Source organism: Crocodylus porosus, unplaced genomic scaffold (genome assembly GCF_001723895.1).
Source record: "Crocodylus porosus isolate Cpor-Errol unplaced genomic scaffold, CroPor_comp1, whole genome shotgun sequence".
In the NCBI taxonomy this organism is placed as follows: Eukaryota; Metazoa; Chordata; order Crocodylia; family Crocodylidae; genus Crocodylus; species Crocodylus porosus.
In genome coordinates, this window is record NW_017728942.1 from 1,436,410 (window position 1) to 1,451,024 (window position 14,615).

General features: G+C 44.5%; 1 protein-coding gene across 4 annotated transcripts in view; it reads right to left on the reverse strand.

Moving 5' to 3' along the window:
• Positions 1-14,615, reverse strand: part of NFATC2 (nuclear factor of activated T-cells 2) — a 125,120-nt gene that overhangs the window by 100,104 nt on the left and 10,401 nt on the right. Inside the window, exons 1-3 of one of the 4 annotated variants that reach the window (XM_019548138.1) lie at positions 14,283-14,482; positions 4,919-5,942; positions 3,651-3,819 (exon numbers count right to left, since the gene is read on the reverse strand). In XM_019548138.1, coding sequence (XP_019403683.1) covers positions 3,651-3,819; positions 4,919-5,942; positions 14,283-14,415 — 1,326 coding nt within the window. In that variant the 5' untranslated portion in view covers positions 14,416-14,482. Of the gene's footprint in view, positions 1-3,650; positions 3,820-4,918; positions 5,943-14,282; positions 14,483-14,615 lie in introns of those variants that run through there. The other 3 variants (XM_019548140.1, XM_019548142.1, XM_019548141.1) reach the window with 3 other exon arrangements.

The following is a 14,615-nucleotide window of genomic DNA, read 5'->3' on the forward strand; positions in this document are numbered from 1 at the left end:
ATGGCTTGCCAAAACTCAGTAAGTGGCTCTCCACCCAAAGTAATTGCCCGCCCCTGTCATATGTCCATTTGGAAACTGTAAATATGGAAACTACACCAAACACAAGATTGCTATTCTTCGCCCTGTACCTCTTATGCATGTCATTACAGCCAGTTGAAATAAGTAAATTTATTCACGTAGCAAAGGGCTTGAGCCTTCAAGTTCCAATCCAGTAAAATAATTAAGCATGGGCACCTCAGTAGATCAGTGAAGAAAGTGGGCTTGTTTCCAGGCTTTGAGTTGAACAAAAGCATAAACGTTTTGCTGGATCAACCCAAGGGGGAAAAAAACAAAACAAAACAAAAACAAATTTACAGCTGGAGTCTACAGAATGCTAAGTATTAAGGACAGGTCTGTAAAATCTAGCTCTAACTTTGCTATATTTGTATCATTTCCACATAGTACTATTATGTACAGTAGCGCCTTCAAACCCCAGACAAATGTGTGTCCTTGCCTTATGAAAAAGATTAATTGAAACCAAGAGAAAATAAATTAGATAACTAAAAAAAATGCAAGTCATCACTGATAACATGCTCAGCCATCATTTTATGCAAAGTTTTGAATTGTGCAGATGATGATGGTCCACTGTACAAGGATATTATTTACAGTAGGATGTTATAGCTCATCTGCTACCTTTGTGCTAGACCAAATTCTAGTGAATTGATGGGGCAAATTTTGCATTTATCCATGGATTTCAGTAGACTAATGTCCCTTTCCACCAGTGTAAAGGAGATTGGAATTGGGTCTTTATATACTAGGTAAAACCAATAGATTTTCTATGATGACATCATCCCAAATTTCAAGTCAGTTCCTGCCTTAAAACCATTCACCTTTTCTCCGTGAAACAACACACCAGTGAACCAGTTTTCAGTCCATTTACAACTTTATAGGGCCTTTGTGCATGCCACAAAATTAGCCTTTAAAGTGGCTTACATGCCCTTTTGCACCACTTTAATGGCACTGCAGTTTACACTGTCGGCAGTGTATTGCACTTTAATGGTGAAGCTGTTTACACTGTTGGCAGCATATTGCACGTTAAATGACTTTGGGACGTAGCAAAATAAAACAACTCCAAGGCGTTTTAGTTTGCTCCCTAACAAAGTGCAACAGCTGCGGAGGGAAGCACTGGGCCCTGTGGAGCTCAGGGGCTGTGCAGGCAGCCCGTGCAGGCAAGCTCCACTGAAGGAAAAATTAAAAAAACCCAAAAAACTGTGAGCCTGATCTTTTTTTTTTTTCCTTCCCTCCCCGGAGCCTGCCTGAGCTATGTGGGGGCCCAGTGCTTCCCTCCACGGCTGTTGGGGGGCTGGTGCTACCCTCCGTGTCTGCGGTGCCCCCGGGGACTTCCCGTGCCAGGTGCCCGGGGGTGGCTGATGCCTGGGGGGTACCGCCACCATTTGGGAAGCACCAGTCCCCCTGCAGCTCAGGGACTGCTCAGCTCACTGGCAACTTGCCCCGCCTCCCCTGACACTGGAGAGGTAGGTAAGGATCAGGCTTAACCCTTGTGTACACACCACGGAGGTTTACTTCGGTTTAATTCTCCCTGCATCGAAGCGGTGTTTTTAAAAGCCCACCGCTTCAAATGAGGGAGCATTAAACCGAAGTAAACCCCCATGGCATACAAGCAGCCATACAGACCGAACTTCTCCTCGAAACCAACCTCATCACTATATATTTAAGTTATCGTCCTCGCCCCTTATCTCATTCCAGTTATTGCCAATGAATACAGATTTCCTTTTGGCATCATACATCCAAGATAAAAAAAAAGAAATTGTTACAACTAAAGACAAATGGAATTACATAAATGACATGATTTGGTTTATGCTCAGCCAGTTGTACATATACACACAAGGCAAGAGATGTACTGATGCGTGTACTGAGATTCCTCTGTCCCTAGAATCAATACCTGCCTGCTTAGGTAGTATTAGGGTTGGCTACCCACTTAGGGACTGAAAGAAGAGGGACAGATAGAAAGAAAGTCAAGGGGAAAAAATGATTCAGGACAATGAACTACTCATGAGAAAGAGAAATTCTAAGAGGAAAAAAATAGCCTAGTTAGTTGACTGCCTTCTACAGGGTATCCATTTGTAATCATTGAGCTTTTTGTAAATTAGGTCATAGCCTTCCAACTACATAAGAAAAGGTATGGGGACAGATTCTCCTCTGCCCTACTCAGATGAGAACCAAGAGTAACCACAACAAAGGTAAGGTGTAATGACAAGGTGAGAAGAGAGTAAGATTTAAGCAGGGGAAAGGAAAGAGTTGACATTAGAAGGTGAAACCCAACTGCTTTGGGAAATAACAGAAGAAATCATTTTCAAGTTTTCAAAACCTTAACTGCACCCACAATCTCCCAATTCTACCTGAAATGAATTCAAGTGAGTTTTGAACAGTTCACTGTTAATCCTTGAGAACTGCAGTTGAACATATGCACGACCCTAAATCCAACTCCTGTTAAAGCTAAGGGAAGTTTCATAATTTCATAGTTAGTAGGGTTGGAAGGGACCTGAGCAGATCATCAAGTCTGACCCCCTGCCATGGCAGGAAAGAGTACTGGGGTCAAACAACCCCGGCACGGTGTACATCCAGCCTCCTCTTAAAGCCCCCCAGGGTAGGCACCAGCACCACTTCCCTTGGACACTGGTTCCAGATCCTAGCAGCCCTGACAGTGAAGGAGCGCCTCCTGATATCTAGCCTAAATCTCCCCTCTGCCAGCTCATTATTCCTGGTCACTCCTGGTAGTGCTCGGGGGAACAGGGACTCCCCCAATGCCTGCTGGTCCCCTCTGACTAGTTTGTAACAGGCCACTAGATCCCCCCTCAGCCTTCTCTTTTGGAGGCTGAACAGGTTCAGGTCCCGTAGCCTCTCCTCATAGGGCCTGCCCTGCTGCCCTCTGATCATGCGAGTGGCCCTCCTCTGGACCCTCTCCATGTTGTCCGCATCCCTCCTGAAGCGCGGCGCCCAGAACTGGTTATTGTTTCAGCCTTTTATTTGACTTTAGAGGGAACTGAACGAGCCTCATATTTCATTGTCAGAAATAAAAGGGCTCTAAGGGTCAGGTACATTCAGAAGTATGTTTAGCACAAGTTTGTTCTACAAAGTCCACATATGCCAGAGGAACTGCGGATTTGAAAGCTTTGCTGGTTGCCAGTAAAAAGGCAAAATAATCCAGATCCAGAAAGATCATTCATGCTACACCAGACACTTAATTGGCTTCTGAGGTTCAAAACTACATATTTAAAAAAAAGATACAAAAGAAATAAAATGACACAAAAGAGACTATTATAAGCTCACAGGGATCCAACAGGAACACAGAATGGTTGGCCATTTCAAGACAGAATCTGATCTCCAGGGAACCTTAATGTGATTTGTAATCAAGAAAATTTGGCATAAGCTTTGGCTGTACCTCTCATCTTTCACACATTTCTCCAGACTGAATTTTCAAACCTTTTGACATTCACCTCCACTCACCTTCAGAGACTTCACACATGATTACAAGGGTCTCAGTATTCACACACATTCCCCTCATGTAGGCTTCTTTCCAAATAAGATTTAAAAAAAAAAAAATGAATTAACCCCTGCTTCAACGTTTCACTGATGCTCAGATCTCTTACCTGGACCACGGGATGGCCCCCTGTTGGTGCTTTGACTGCTCCTCGACTCCCCTCGGTCTCATAGTGCGCACGATGATGGGGCTTTGGCTGAACTTCAATCCGCAGTTCATAAGAGCCAGACTGACTGGAAAGCGGCCACTCCAGAGGTGGGAGGGATGCAACAGGTACACTAGACAGGAAGAAATTAAGCAGTTTAAATCTCTGAAATGGAGGGTACTCAGAAAAGGGCTACAGGCTTTCAGTATGCATAGAGCACATGGTTGAACTCTTGGCCCTGCTGAAGTCACCGGAAATTGCCGGATTAGAACTTTGCTTTGCAAAATTCAGGGTAGGCAAATCCTTCTGAGTCACGCTCCGAGCAAAAAACAAAGTAGCTCCCTAATAAATAATATGTGGAAGAGTGTGTATTATTTCAGGCGTTTACAGCCATATATCCTCCACATTTATCTTAGACCTTCATCACCACTGAAGAAGTAAGTTAGGATTACTTATATAACAAATCACATATATCTCCTTAAAAGGTTATTAAACAAACAAACAAACAAACAAACAATGTCCCCCCCCGCCCCCCAAAGCTGTGTTTTATTAATGGTGATGAAAGAGAAGTTTTAGTAGTTTGGGGTCAAATGGAATATCTAAATTTGACCTAAAATAACATGATTCTTTTTGAATTAAAGTACTCTTTTTTTTTAAATAAAATTGAAGACTTTTTTAAAATGGAAAGTAATTTTCAATTAAAAAACAAACAAACCCGAAGAACCTTTGAGTCAGCTTTTAAAATGATTTAAAAAACAAATTGGTCCTGCAGCATAATTAGTTTAGCAAACCGAGATGAGGAGATGAGTTTGCCACAAGATGCAGGTTCAGCCACACCATGATTTTTGCCAGAGAAAAAAGTTTAAGGTAAAAAGACCAAAACAAAACACCCCCCCTCCCTTAAGCCAGCCCTAGGATTATAGTTATTCAGCACCATAAACCCATAATTACCAATAACTAAGCTCCGTCCTGCAGCATGATCTTTCACACGGGGATCAGCACCAATGAACCACACTGCACATTTCATTGTGGGGCTTTAAACTGTAAGGCTGAGCCAGTGAACTTAAATGTGTGAGAGATCATGCATGGTGCAAATTCCACGCAGCACTTTCACTAGTAAAGCTAAGCTCCCTGTAGCACACCTTAGAGCCACGCTGCAAATCTGTTAAGATTTGAAAACAGCCAATGAAGGTAATGGGCAAAAACGGACAAGCAGGAAACGTCCAACATACCTGCAGATGGGTATGGCAGGCACCAGTTGCTTTGGCCAAGATGGAGGTACTAACAAAATGGATTCAGGGGCTGAGTTTCTCCTCTCCTCCTGATCGCAAGGCCCAGGATAGTCAACCGTCTGAAAGATGTGACATGGAAGGCTGTTTTTGTGAGAAGGCACTGATGAGGGATCAGAGCTGGTTTTCCAAATTTTTGTAGGAATACCACAAGAAGGGTCTGTGCTGAGGCTGTTCATAGCATCCATGAGACTCGACGAGCTGGGCAGCTGGGTGTAAGTGAGCGTAGAGCTGTCTTCTCTCAAGGTGATGCGAGGAGAGGGTTGGGGAGAGGGGGTCCTTGACTGTCGTGGAGATGTGGAAAGCGGCTGAGTGCTGTAGGGCTCAGTGAAAGAGTGTCTCCGTTTTGCACCTGGTGACGAAGACCTTGAGTTGGGACGGGGTGATGGTGAATGTGGTCCCAAGCAGGTTTCCTCCGTGATGCTTGTTCGTGGTGACATTATTGGAGAGGTTCTAGGAGAATAATGAGTATGGATGTTTTGAAACTGTGGACAAAGGTCATCACTAGGACCATTATTTGGTGAAACACATGGTGATGTGTAAGGAGAGAAATTTGTCTCTGAAATGAAACTTGCAGATGAGCCACTACTAGCGGGGCTCAAACACAGCGGTTCTCTGTAGCCCTCAAAGCCAGGGACAGGCAAGGTAAACCTTGGGCTAGTGGTAGCTGAGTTGGACTGATGCTCTACCAAAAGATCTGTGTCTTTGCTGCGGAAGGGACCCCCTGCATGAATCAGTTCATGAGATGGAGTGATCTCAATCCTAGGGCTCAGAGCAGAGGCCCCTGCAGTGTTTGCAGGGTATGTAGGTGCTGTCCCTATGCTATCTGGCTGTCCATATCTGCCCATGGGATCTGCAGAAAGATTAGGATAAGCCAGGGGGCATGGCTTGAGGCCATAGTCCGAGACATCATAAGCGTATGAAACTCCAGTGGGTGGGCTGTTGGTTTTATGTGGAGTCGGTTCTTCTGGAAAAAGAAGGGTCTCTTTAAGACTATGTTACTACAGAAGCTGAGCAATCATGGATTAGAAAAATGCATATTTATCAAACGGACGTCATCTGGTATTAGGCAAATACTAGATTTTTAAAATTTCTTTATGGAAATTAGCGCTTGTAAACAGGCACTGGATTAATACCAAGGGAAGCTTAAAATCTCAAAACAGCACAGGTAGCAACATCATAACTTTCTCCGCACTTCCCTGACAATCACCTGCTACCTGAGCCTGACCTGTAATGACAACCTACGAGGCTGAGAAAGTAGTTCAGTCTCCATGCCCATGTAAATGTTTGGCCACTCTACTGATGCTAACAGAAGAACCTCAATTCGTTCCAGTGATGATGGTGGACCAAGACCTTTTCACAAAATTCACAGAACCCCACTTCACAAAAAACAGATTCAAATGGGCCCAAATAAAATCCCACAGATGGAGGCCTGTGGAGATGTAATTTTCTTACATGACAGAAATCCAGATCAAATGTGCTTCATGAAACCAAAGTGTAATACAACTTACACACCACATTGATTCTTAGGTGTAGCAGTTTGCTTGGTTTCACACCACCTCAACCAACTTTGCATGCAAAATGCAAAGAAGGCAGCATCAGCAATGAGAAAATAACTGCACAGTTAATATTTAAAAATTAAAGCAGTAAAGAGATCCAAACCAATACTTGGTCAGGTGTTTTGCTTCAAGTCAAAGAGTATTTTGGCCAAATAGGGATTATAACACGCTGACAAGAGAGATAAAGGTTCAATCACCCAATTTTTACTCCCTTGAAAAATCTAGATGCTTAAATAATTGCTATTTGATTCAACTGAAGGAGGGTAAGCATTGGATTGCAAAGCACAGCCCTACTTCTATTCAGTTCTGGGCCAATACTGAGCTCTAATGCCAAGAGACACAATTCCAATCCCACAGGCACCTCATCAACCAGTCTCCCCCTGCCAGCATCTGTGAAACAGTTCCTGATAAGCACCCCTGCTAGTGAAAGCAAGCCCCCATATCTTGTACACATGCACTCACACATATAAGCCCCAGTGCTGTTACAGATTCACTACAAATGACCCTTAAAAGCTGAGCAATACTTGCTCATTAAACACAACTGAAAAAAATACAAATATTTTCAAATTTGTCTTCCAGTGAGAGTGGCATGGAACATTTGCGGTGGTGATGATGTGCTTGGCAGCCAGTAGTTGATATTATTTTGTAATTACAGGTTAATTTGCCCTCTTAATTCACCCCACGGGCAGAAAGCAGCTGGTACTGTCAGCAGATATCTCTTCATTAAAATATTTAATGGTTGTTCCTCCTCATTTGCCTACTCAGTCATGGACAGCACTCCCCACAATAGACTAGTATTTCATATGAAACTTGGCAGTTGCTAAAAAAAGTGAAAGTTTCTCTTCTGCAAAAGCTGTGTGGAGGGAGGAACGTGGTCATTTCATCTCGTGGGCGTTTCATTTCATTTCACACCTGTTTTACTTTTAAAACTGCCCTGATGTTCGAGAGAGTTAATGCCAGGGCAGTTCTGCACAAGCCATCTCTAAACCAGCAATGTTGATTATTTTCCCATTTGGAAGTAGCAGCATTCTCCCAGTAAAAAAGAAAAAGAAAAAAAAATCGTAAAATGAATTGAGTGTTTGGCAAAATGGGCTCATTTTTAAGATTGTGAAACCTTGTGTATGGGGGGTGGGGAGGAGGGGAACTAGTTTTTACTAGTTCTGCTTTTTTGTTCTGAACATTTTGCACAACTTATAGGATGCTGCATTTAAACAATAGTTTGGCAGGCACTTTTGAATCCCAGAAAGTAAGGGAAACTTTCTGCCCCTACTCAGAATTACTATGGGACAGAACCACAGACAAATCATGAAGTCCAGCTTGCAGATTTCTTTAGGCTCCTGTTAGCAATTAATGTATTTCCACACAGCACATGGCTTTTCATAGGGATAACAAATGGGAACTAACTGAACCTTGAGCTGGATAAACATGCACATTCTTGATCTCAGATATTAGAGCTTTGGCATCCACAGAAACAGTCGGGCTGATAACCCAAGCTGTGTGGCATCAGTCCTAGAGACTGATCCCAGCATCACATCATACAAGAACTCATACCCCTCCCTTTACATTTTTGCAGAACATGCCTTCCATTGATTTCAAAAGAATTACTCCCAATCTACACTGATGCAAAGAGGGGAAATAGACAATCAGCCCCAACACTGTGACTCCAGAAACAAAGACTTCTACAATGTCTCAGTAATCCTGGAAGGGCTCTCTGAGATGAACTCTCTCACATCAGTGCACACTGTAGTAACTACATGTTTCATTCAGTTCCTCACTGAAGACATATATGGCCTATACCATAAATACCAAGGCATTAATAATGCCATTGATGGACAGATGATAGCATGATGCGAGCGGTGACAACTGCCAGTCCCAAATTTCCAGCTCTGTTTGTCAAATGGTAGATTTGAAAGAATCCAGGTATATTTTGAGTGTCTGGGGGAAAGGAAATAAACCTTAATAGATGAGTAATTTTTAAAGTGCAGCTAACAAGAAGCAGATCTCTCCTCCTTTCTCAGGTTTTTCAGATTAGCTTAGATTGCTTTTTAAACATGAGCATTCATGTCTAATTGAATATTAAAGAAAGCAATATTAATACATGGACACTAGTTTACATATTCTCTTTGTGCCCTGAAGTTTTTGTATATTAACCAGCACTTTCATCCCTGCCATTCACATTCACTAAAAGATCAAGCAGAAATATTCATACTGAAGAACAGACACCAAAATGAACTTAGATGAAGAACACTCCTTAGCACATGTTCCAAATCCCTTGGCAGCATGCATTTATGAGGATTGCTCACCCACCACTAACATGGGTGGAACAGAGCAGGCCAACAACTCTATGCATACCACTTTTTGGAGCAAAATATGGAAAATATCTTTAGTTTAACCTACATAGCAAATTATCAGTAGAGGAGGCAGTGTCATTGGAATGTGGCTGAGGGACTAGTCAGAAAACCTCAGCTCTTGTAAAGAGTGCCAGGAGATGCTCAATGACCAAAAATGGCCACAGTCTCAGTATTATGGCTCACGTAAGAAGTGGCATCTCCAGCAGTACAGTGAACTCCCTAGCACCAAGCTGGTGCATTGGCTGACTTGTGACTCAGAGGGAAGGCTGCCATTCACTGAATCATCAGCATGACTTCCTTCAGTACTTTGGTTATTCTTGGAGGTCTCCCGTCCAGATCCCAGCCCTGCTTAGCTTCAAAGATGTAATGAAATCACTGTCCCAGGCTTCATGTTTGTGACATCACAGTCTGTTGCTATAGAAATGATTGTGATGTTACAAACGCAGCATTGTGTCTTTACTGTCTGATGAAAGAGGTGAAGGTTGGTGCGAAGCAGCAGCTCTCCCTCTAAGAATTTAAAGCACTCTTGGTTCAGACTCAGTTTAGCTCTCAGTGAAATGAAGGGGAGTTTTGCCTTGAAATTTCAGCTAGAACTGGACTGGAAATGCCCCCTCCCTTTTTTTTTTTTTTTTTAAATAGTGTTGCCAATTTCCCTAGGACTGCGTCTGGTTTTTTGTAATCTGCTCCAGGAAGAGAGAAGCCCAGACAATACCCCAGTCCCCTGCTTGAGTATCACAGAAGCTTGTTTTTGCAAATCCTGTCTGCCTCCTGACGAGAGGGGAAGTGGGGACAGGACAGAGGAGAGGTTGTTCCTCAATGGGCTGGGCAGGTCATCTGCTTTTCCCTTTCATTCACAGAGGCTAGCAAGACTGCAGAGCATCTCCAACAGATGGTGTAAGAAGTGGCAACATTACTCTGCCCCACCGCCCAAGGGGATGAAGGGCTCGCATCAAATGCTAGCGCAGCTCAGCACAAGCTAGTAGAGAGCATTTCTCCCTATGACTGATCCCTCCCCTGCTTACATCTGTACTGCGTGATATGGGTTTGAGCTACAGCAAATGGGGTACTGTACATTGTGCTGTGACAAAGGTATATCGCTGTTATTGGATGAAAGAGAAAAAAGAAGCCAAAATGGTACAGGGATGACAAGTGGCAGGATTTTGAGAGAGAAAGAAAGAGTTAGAGCAGTAGCCCTATACTGCGACAGCCCTACCACTCTCTTCCTGAAAACAGCAAGAGGGTATGAAAGCTCACTGTGCCTCCTTTTAAAAATCACAGATTGCAGAGCTGGAAGGCACCTTGAGATCACCTAGCCCATCCTCTTGACCCAAGGCAGGATTAACTCTCCGTAGACAAATATGTGTCCGGGGTAGTTAGCCTGCTCTAGGAAACCTTCGGCAATACAAATTCCACAGCCTTCAGTGTGATCTGGTGCAATGTTTAGCACACCACAGATTTAGGTTAGATCAAGTCTAGCAATTTAAGCACATTAGCCAAATCCTGTTCCTGGTGGACTTGAAGAAGAGTTCAACTAACTTTACCCTTTGCAGTAAACTTTTACACTTTTGAAGCCTACTTTATCTTCCTTTATCTCCCTTCTTTAAACTAAAAACAACCTAAATCTCTCAAATCTCTCTTATCTTGCAGGGACATAACTATGCAGCTAATGAACCTGTTGAAGGCTGTTTTTGAGCGATGAGGTTGATTGCAAAGTTGTATGTATAAGCCTCAAAGGTCCAACTAAGAATCCAAACTTAGTTTTTCCTGCATATCCAAACCCCATACCTCCAGGGCTTTTATCTGCTTTACACTCCTGCTTTGCATCCTAAAAGGAAAGCTGCAAGCTCCTGAACAAGGACTGCTTTCTCTGTAGCTAGTTTGAACATCACCCACACCACAATAGGGTCCTGATCCTGTTTCTGAGCTACCATAGTCAAGAAGATGGGAATATGTTTCATATATCCAAAACTGCAAAGAAGCCTCTGGCAGCTGGACAAACTCCCTAGATCCTGGCTCGCTTAAAATAGCACCACCAGTATTTAATTCAAAGAAGACTTTGAGAAAAGCTACACATAAAAACTGGCAAAGTAAATTTAACATTTAAAGCACTCAACTCCCTTTTTCAGCACTCTCCTGACATCAAGGAGGCAGATAAGGGACATCAGACCCCCCCAACTATATTTAGAAGACATTCTCCATCATAAAAGTTAGTTCATCTGGTTTAGCAGTTTGTACGGGCCAGAAAAAAAAGAGTTTGTACAATAAGCTGCAAGAGCCCTTCCAGCATAGTACAACGTGTTTGTAGGGGGAGGTCTTTTCCGATGCCAACTGCTTAGGAGCCAGTTTATGCTCTGCGGAATGAGGGCTTGCAATCCCTCAGAAGACAGTGGTGGTCTTGGATAGGATGAGATTTGGTACATACATTTACAAGACAGCATCATTTCCTTTGAGCGACAGAAGAGGAGGTCTCTCGTTCAGGTTTGCAATTAGGTAAAAATCAGAACAGCACTAAGCAGCCCTCACAGCATTGCTGGGGTGCATCTCATAAGGGAATAAAAACAAGATGATGTCTTAAGATCTCTCATGGTAAATGAAAGCACAATACTTCTACTTTTCAAAAGTCCCAGCCTATTTGAGCAGACCTTTACGTTCTGCCCATTAAGAGCTGACATTTTTATAGATTTAAAATCCTCAGAAGATTGCTAGTGAAAACCTGGACAAAGCTAAATGTAAAAGGCAAGTGGAGAGCGGCACCATTTTACAACCCTCCTGCCTATGTCAATGGTTGGCTGAGAGTTGAAAATTGAATATTAATAATATTGACTGTGGGATTTTTATTTACCCTTTTTTTTCCCCCCTTTTGCTTTTATAGCAGTCCATGTTCCTGTTGTCTCAGGCACACGTAAGTACTGGCGACTGCCAACTGCTTTCAATAAGGATATTCCTTCCTTTTCCATGGCAACAAATTGTGATATAGATATTACATTTAAAACACGGGCTTAACAAGGACACCATCTAGTCAAAGTATTTTTTTTTCATTTATCTAAAACAAACTTCCTACACACTCCAGTCCTGAAATCTGAAATTGTCATTTATTTCCTTATGGGGAAGAGGAGGGAGATATAGCCCGTTTAGTGCGTTTCCAGAGCTTTCTCATTATAGGATTGGTCCTCAATGGTGGGAGGAACTCTCTAGTCTGGGAGGAAACCAGTGCTTCATATCCAAGATTTCTTTAAATAAAGGAACTAGATTCAAACCCTAGGGCCCAAAGACACCTCTCCGGTTTGGGTTCTGTTGCGAATCCCACACTGAAAGGAACTTGCTCTCCTGGTTCCAGTTCAGATGTGGCCAAAGTCTCACAAGAACCACCATGTTCATTTACCACCAGCATATGGATTAAAGCATTTTCTCTCCCTTTAAATTTACAGTTTTCTGTTCTCTTGTAAACACGCTTTAATCTTTTGTACATTAAAGGTCACTGATGTATACTGGATTGCTTACAGAGTCTTAATGGTGTCTTTTCAAAGACTGGGAATGTTCTCCAGATTACAATGCTAGTATTTTGTTGTGATCTTTCTTGCGCTAATTATTTCCATCTTTGGAACAAACAAAATTAATAGTAATTATGGTTTCCAGTCATTCAAATGTGGGGAAAGCAGGCTCTAAAAGGAAGTTGCATCTCTTTACAAGCATACACTGCTCAGCATTAATGCGGTTGAGAAGATGGAGCTTGCTGTCCCCACCTACATACTACAATATCCTGTGGAACTTCCCACTAAAGACTCTGCAGCAGTAGCCTCTCTTGTAAAGAAATGAATGAAAACAGAACTGAAGGCTTCACTGAAATATAGTGTTTTTCATTAAACCGACTGCTTTTTGCATTCTCCAATCTTCTCTAGCAAGTTTTCATTTGTGTGGAGATTAAGAAGTGAATGCTTTTATGAAACACCAGGCTATATTAACCATCCCGTTTGGCTTTCCTTCTGCCTGTGCTAATGCCAGACCTCATACCTATTGTGCCACCTTCTTCTCTAAAGGCACTGCTTGGGATGCTGTTCCCGTCCAGCCAGCCATGCCAGTACCTCCTTTCTCTTCAAATCCCTTGAATAAAAGTAAATTTCTTGACAGCCCCCACAAAAACCAAGCATCTTGGAAACAAGATCTAAGTAATTCCTCCCTCCACCTTCCATGCCTCATCTGTGTTTTAGGATTATTTAGTATGTCAGGAGGCAGAAACATTGATAGCATTTCACTGATGGACTACAGAACCAGCATATTCCTCCCGAGGCCAAGGCTGGTCAACAGGCAGCTTAAATAAAGGGCACTTTAGTCAGGCTTGTCACTAAATCTTTCCAGCAGCTCAAGTCTATACACCCTGGCTGGAAGAAAGAGAGGAGTCTCAACTGAATGGACCCAAATTGTAAAGCTTAGAACTGAAAAAGACGCAACTGCTCAGTACTCAGGGCTGATCACAGGTTTGGGGGGAGCTCCATCCAAGTTTAACCCTACATATTCCTTTGATGCAGTAATTTGTTCGGTCAGGCAGTCCTGCTGACCGCTGTTTGGGGGGGTTGCTTTTGTCCACCTTGCAAAACAGCCTAGGCCACGAGGGTGGCAGCGGCAAGAAGCAGAGCAGGACGCGCCAGCTCTGCACAGGCTCTTGCACAAGAGTGGGATGCTCACAGGCCAAGCGTCTTGTCAACTGGAGGAGAATCCCACCTTGCCCTCAGTCCCTCAAGACACCAGATACAGTCAATCACAGGGCTAATTAGCAATACAGGTTCAAAAAAAAAAAAAAAAAAAGGGAAAAGAACCAGGGTTCAAACTTTTCCAACCAAAACACACCAGACCTACGACCCTTCAGCAGATGTGCACGCGCGGTTGCTCAAGCCAGTGCAGCATGACCGATAGGTCCCATTCAGTTAGCACGTGCTAACTTTGCCGCGTGGCTACCCAAGCCAAGCACATGGCCAGGCCTGCAGGATCGGGGCCACCGAGAGGGAAACTCGACCGCTGAAGCCATTCAACACCACACCAGCGTTTCAACCCCAGGCTGATCTCCCTCCTCCTGCACGGGCCAGAAGCGAAAACAATGCACCAGAAAACCGTCAGGCGACTCAGAGCGGGGAGTCCCAGGTACCCACGCCAGGAAGGGAGCCAAGGGGCGGGTGCCAAGCAGCAGGTGCGGACAAAGAAAGCAAACTCCAGCTGTGGGAACCTGGTCCTGGCAGGAGCATATCCCTGCCGCCCTCCTAGGGCGCAGGACAGCCAACAAGCGGAGGGAGCAACCGCAGCCCCCCGGGGCCCTGCTGCCCACCGCAGCGCCGCGTCCTGAGGCGCCGGCCGGGCCCCGAGCCGAGCTGCTGGGTGCTTGGTGAAGGGACACGGGCCACAAACCTTCTATGGACTTCAAATAATCGTATTCGAACAAGGTGGAGAAGTCGAACTCTTCCTCGGAGCTGGCCCCGGGCTGGGGCTCGGGCTCCTCGCCCCCCGGCGGGGCCGCCGGCTCCGGCTGCCTGCAACTCATTTGCGCCCGGGTGGCGAGCGGGCCCGGGGCAGGCGGCGAGCCCGGCGCTCCGCTCCCGCTCGCTGCCAGAGGGCGGCGGGGCAAGCAGCGGAACCGCGAGAAAAGCAGGTGGCAAGAAAGCTGCCCCGGGGCCCGCTGCCGCGCTGGGAAGGGCGAGTCCGCTGCGGGCCGCGGGATGGAGGCGGAGGCGGAGGCGGCGG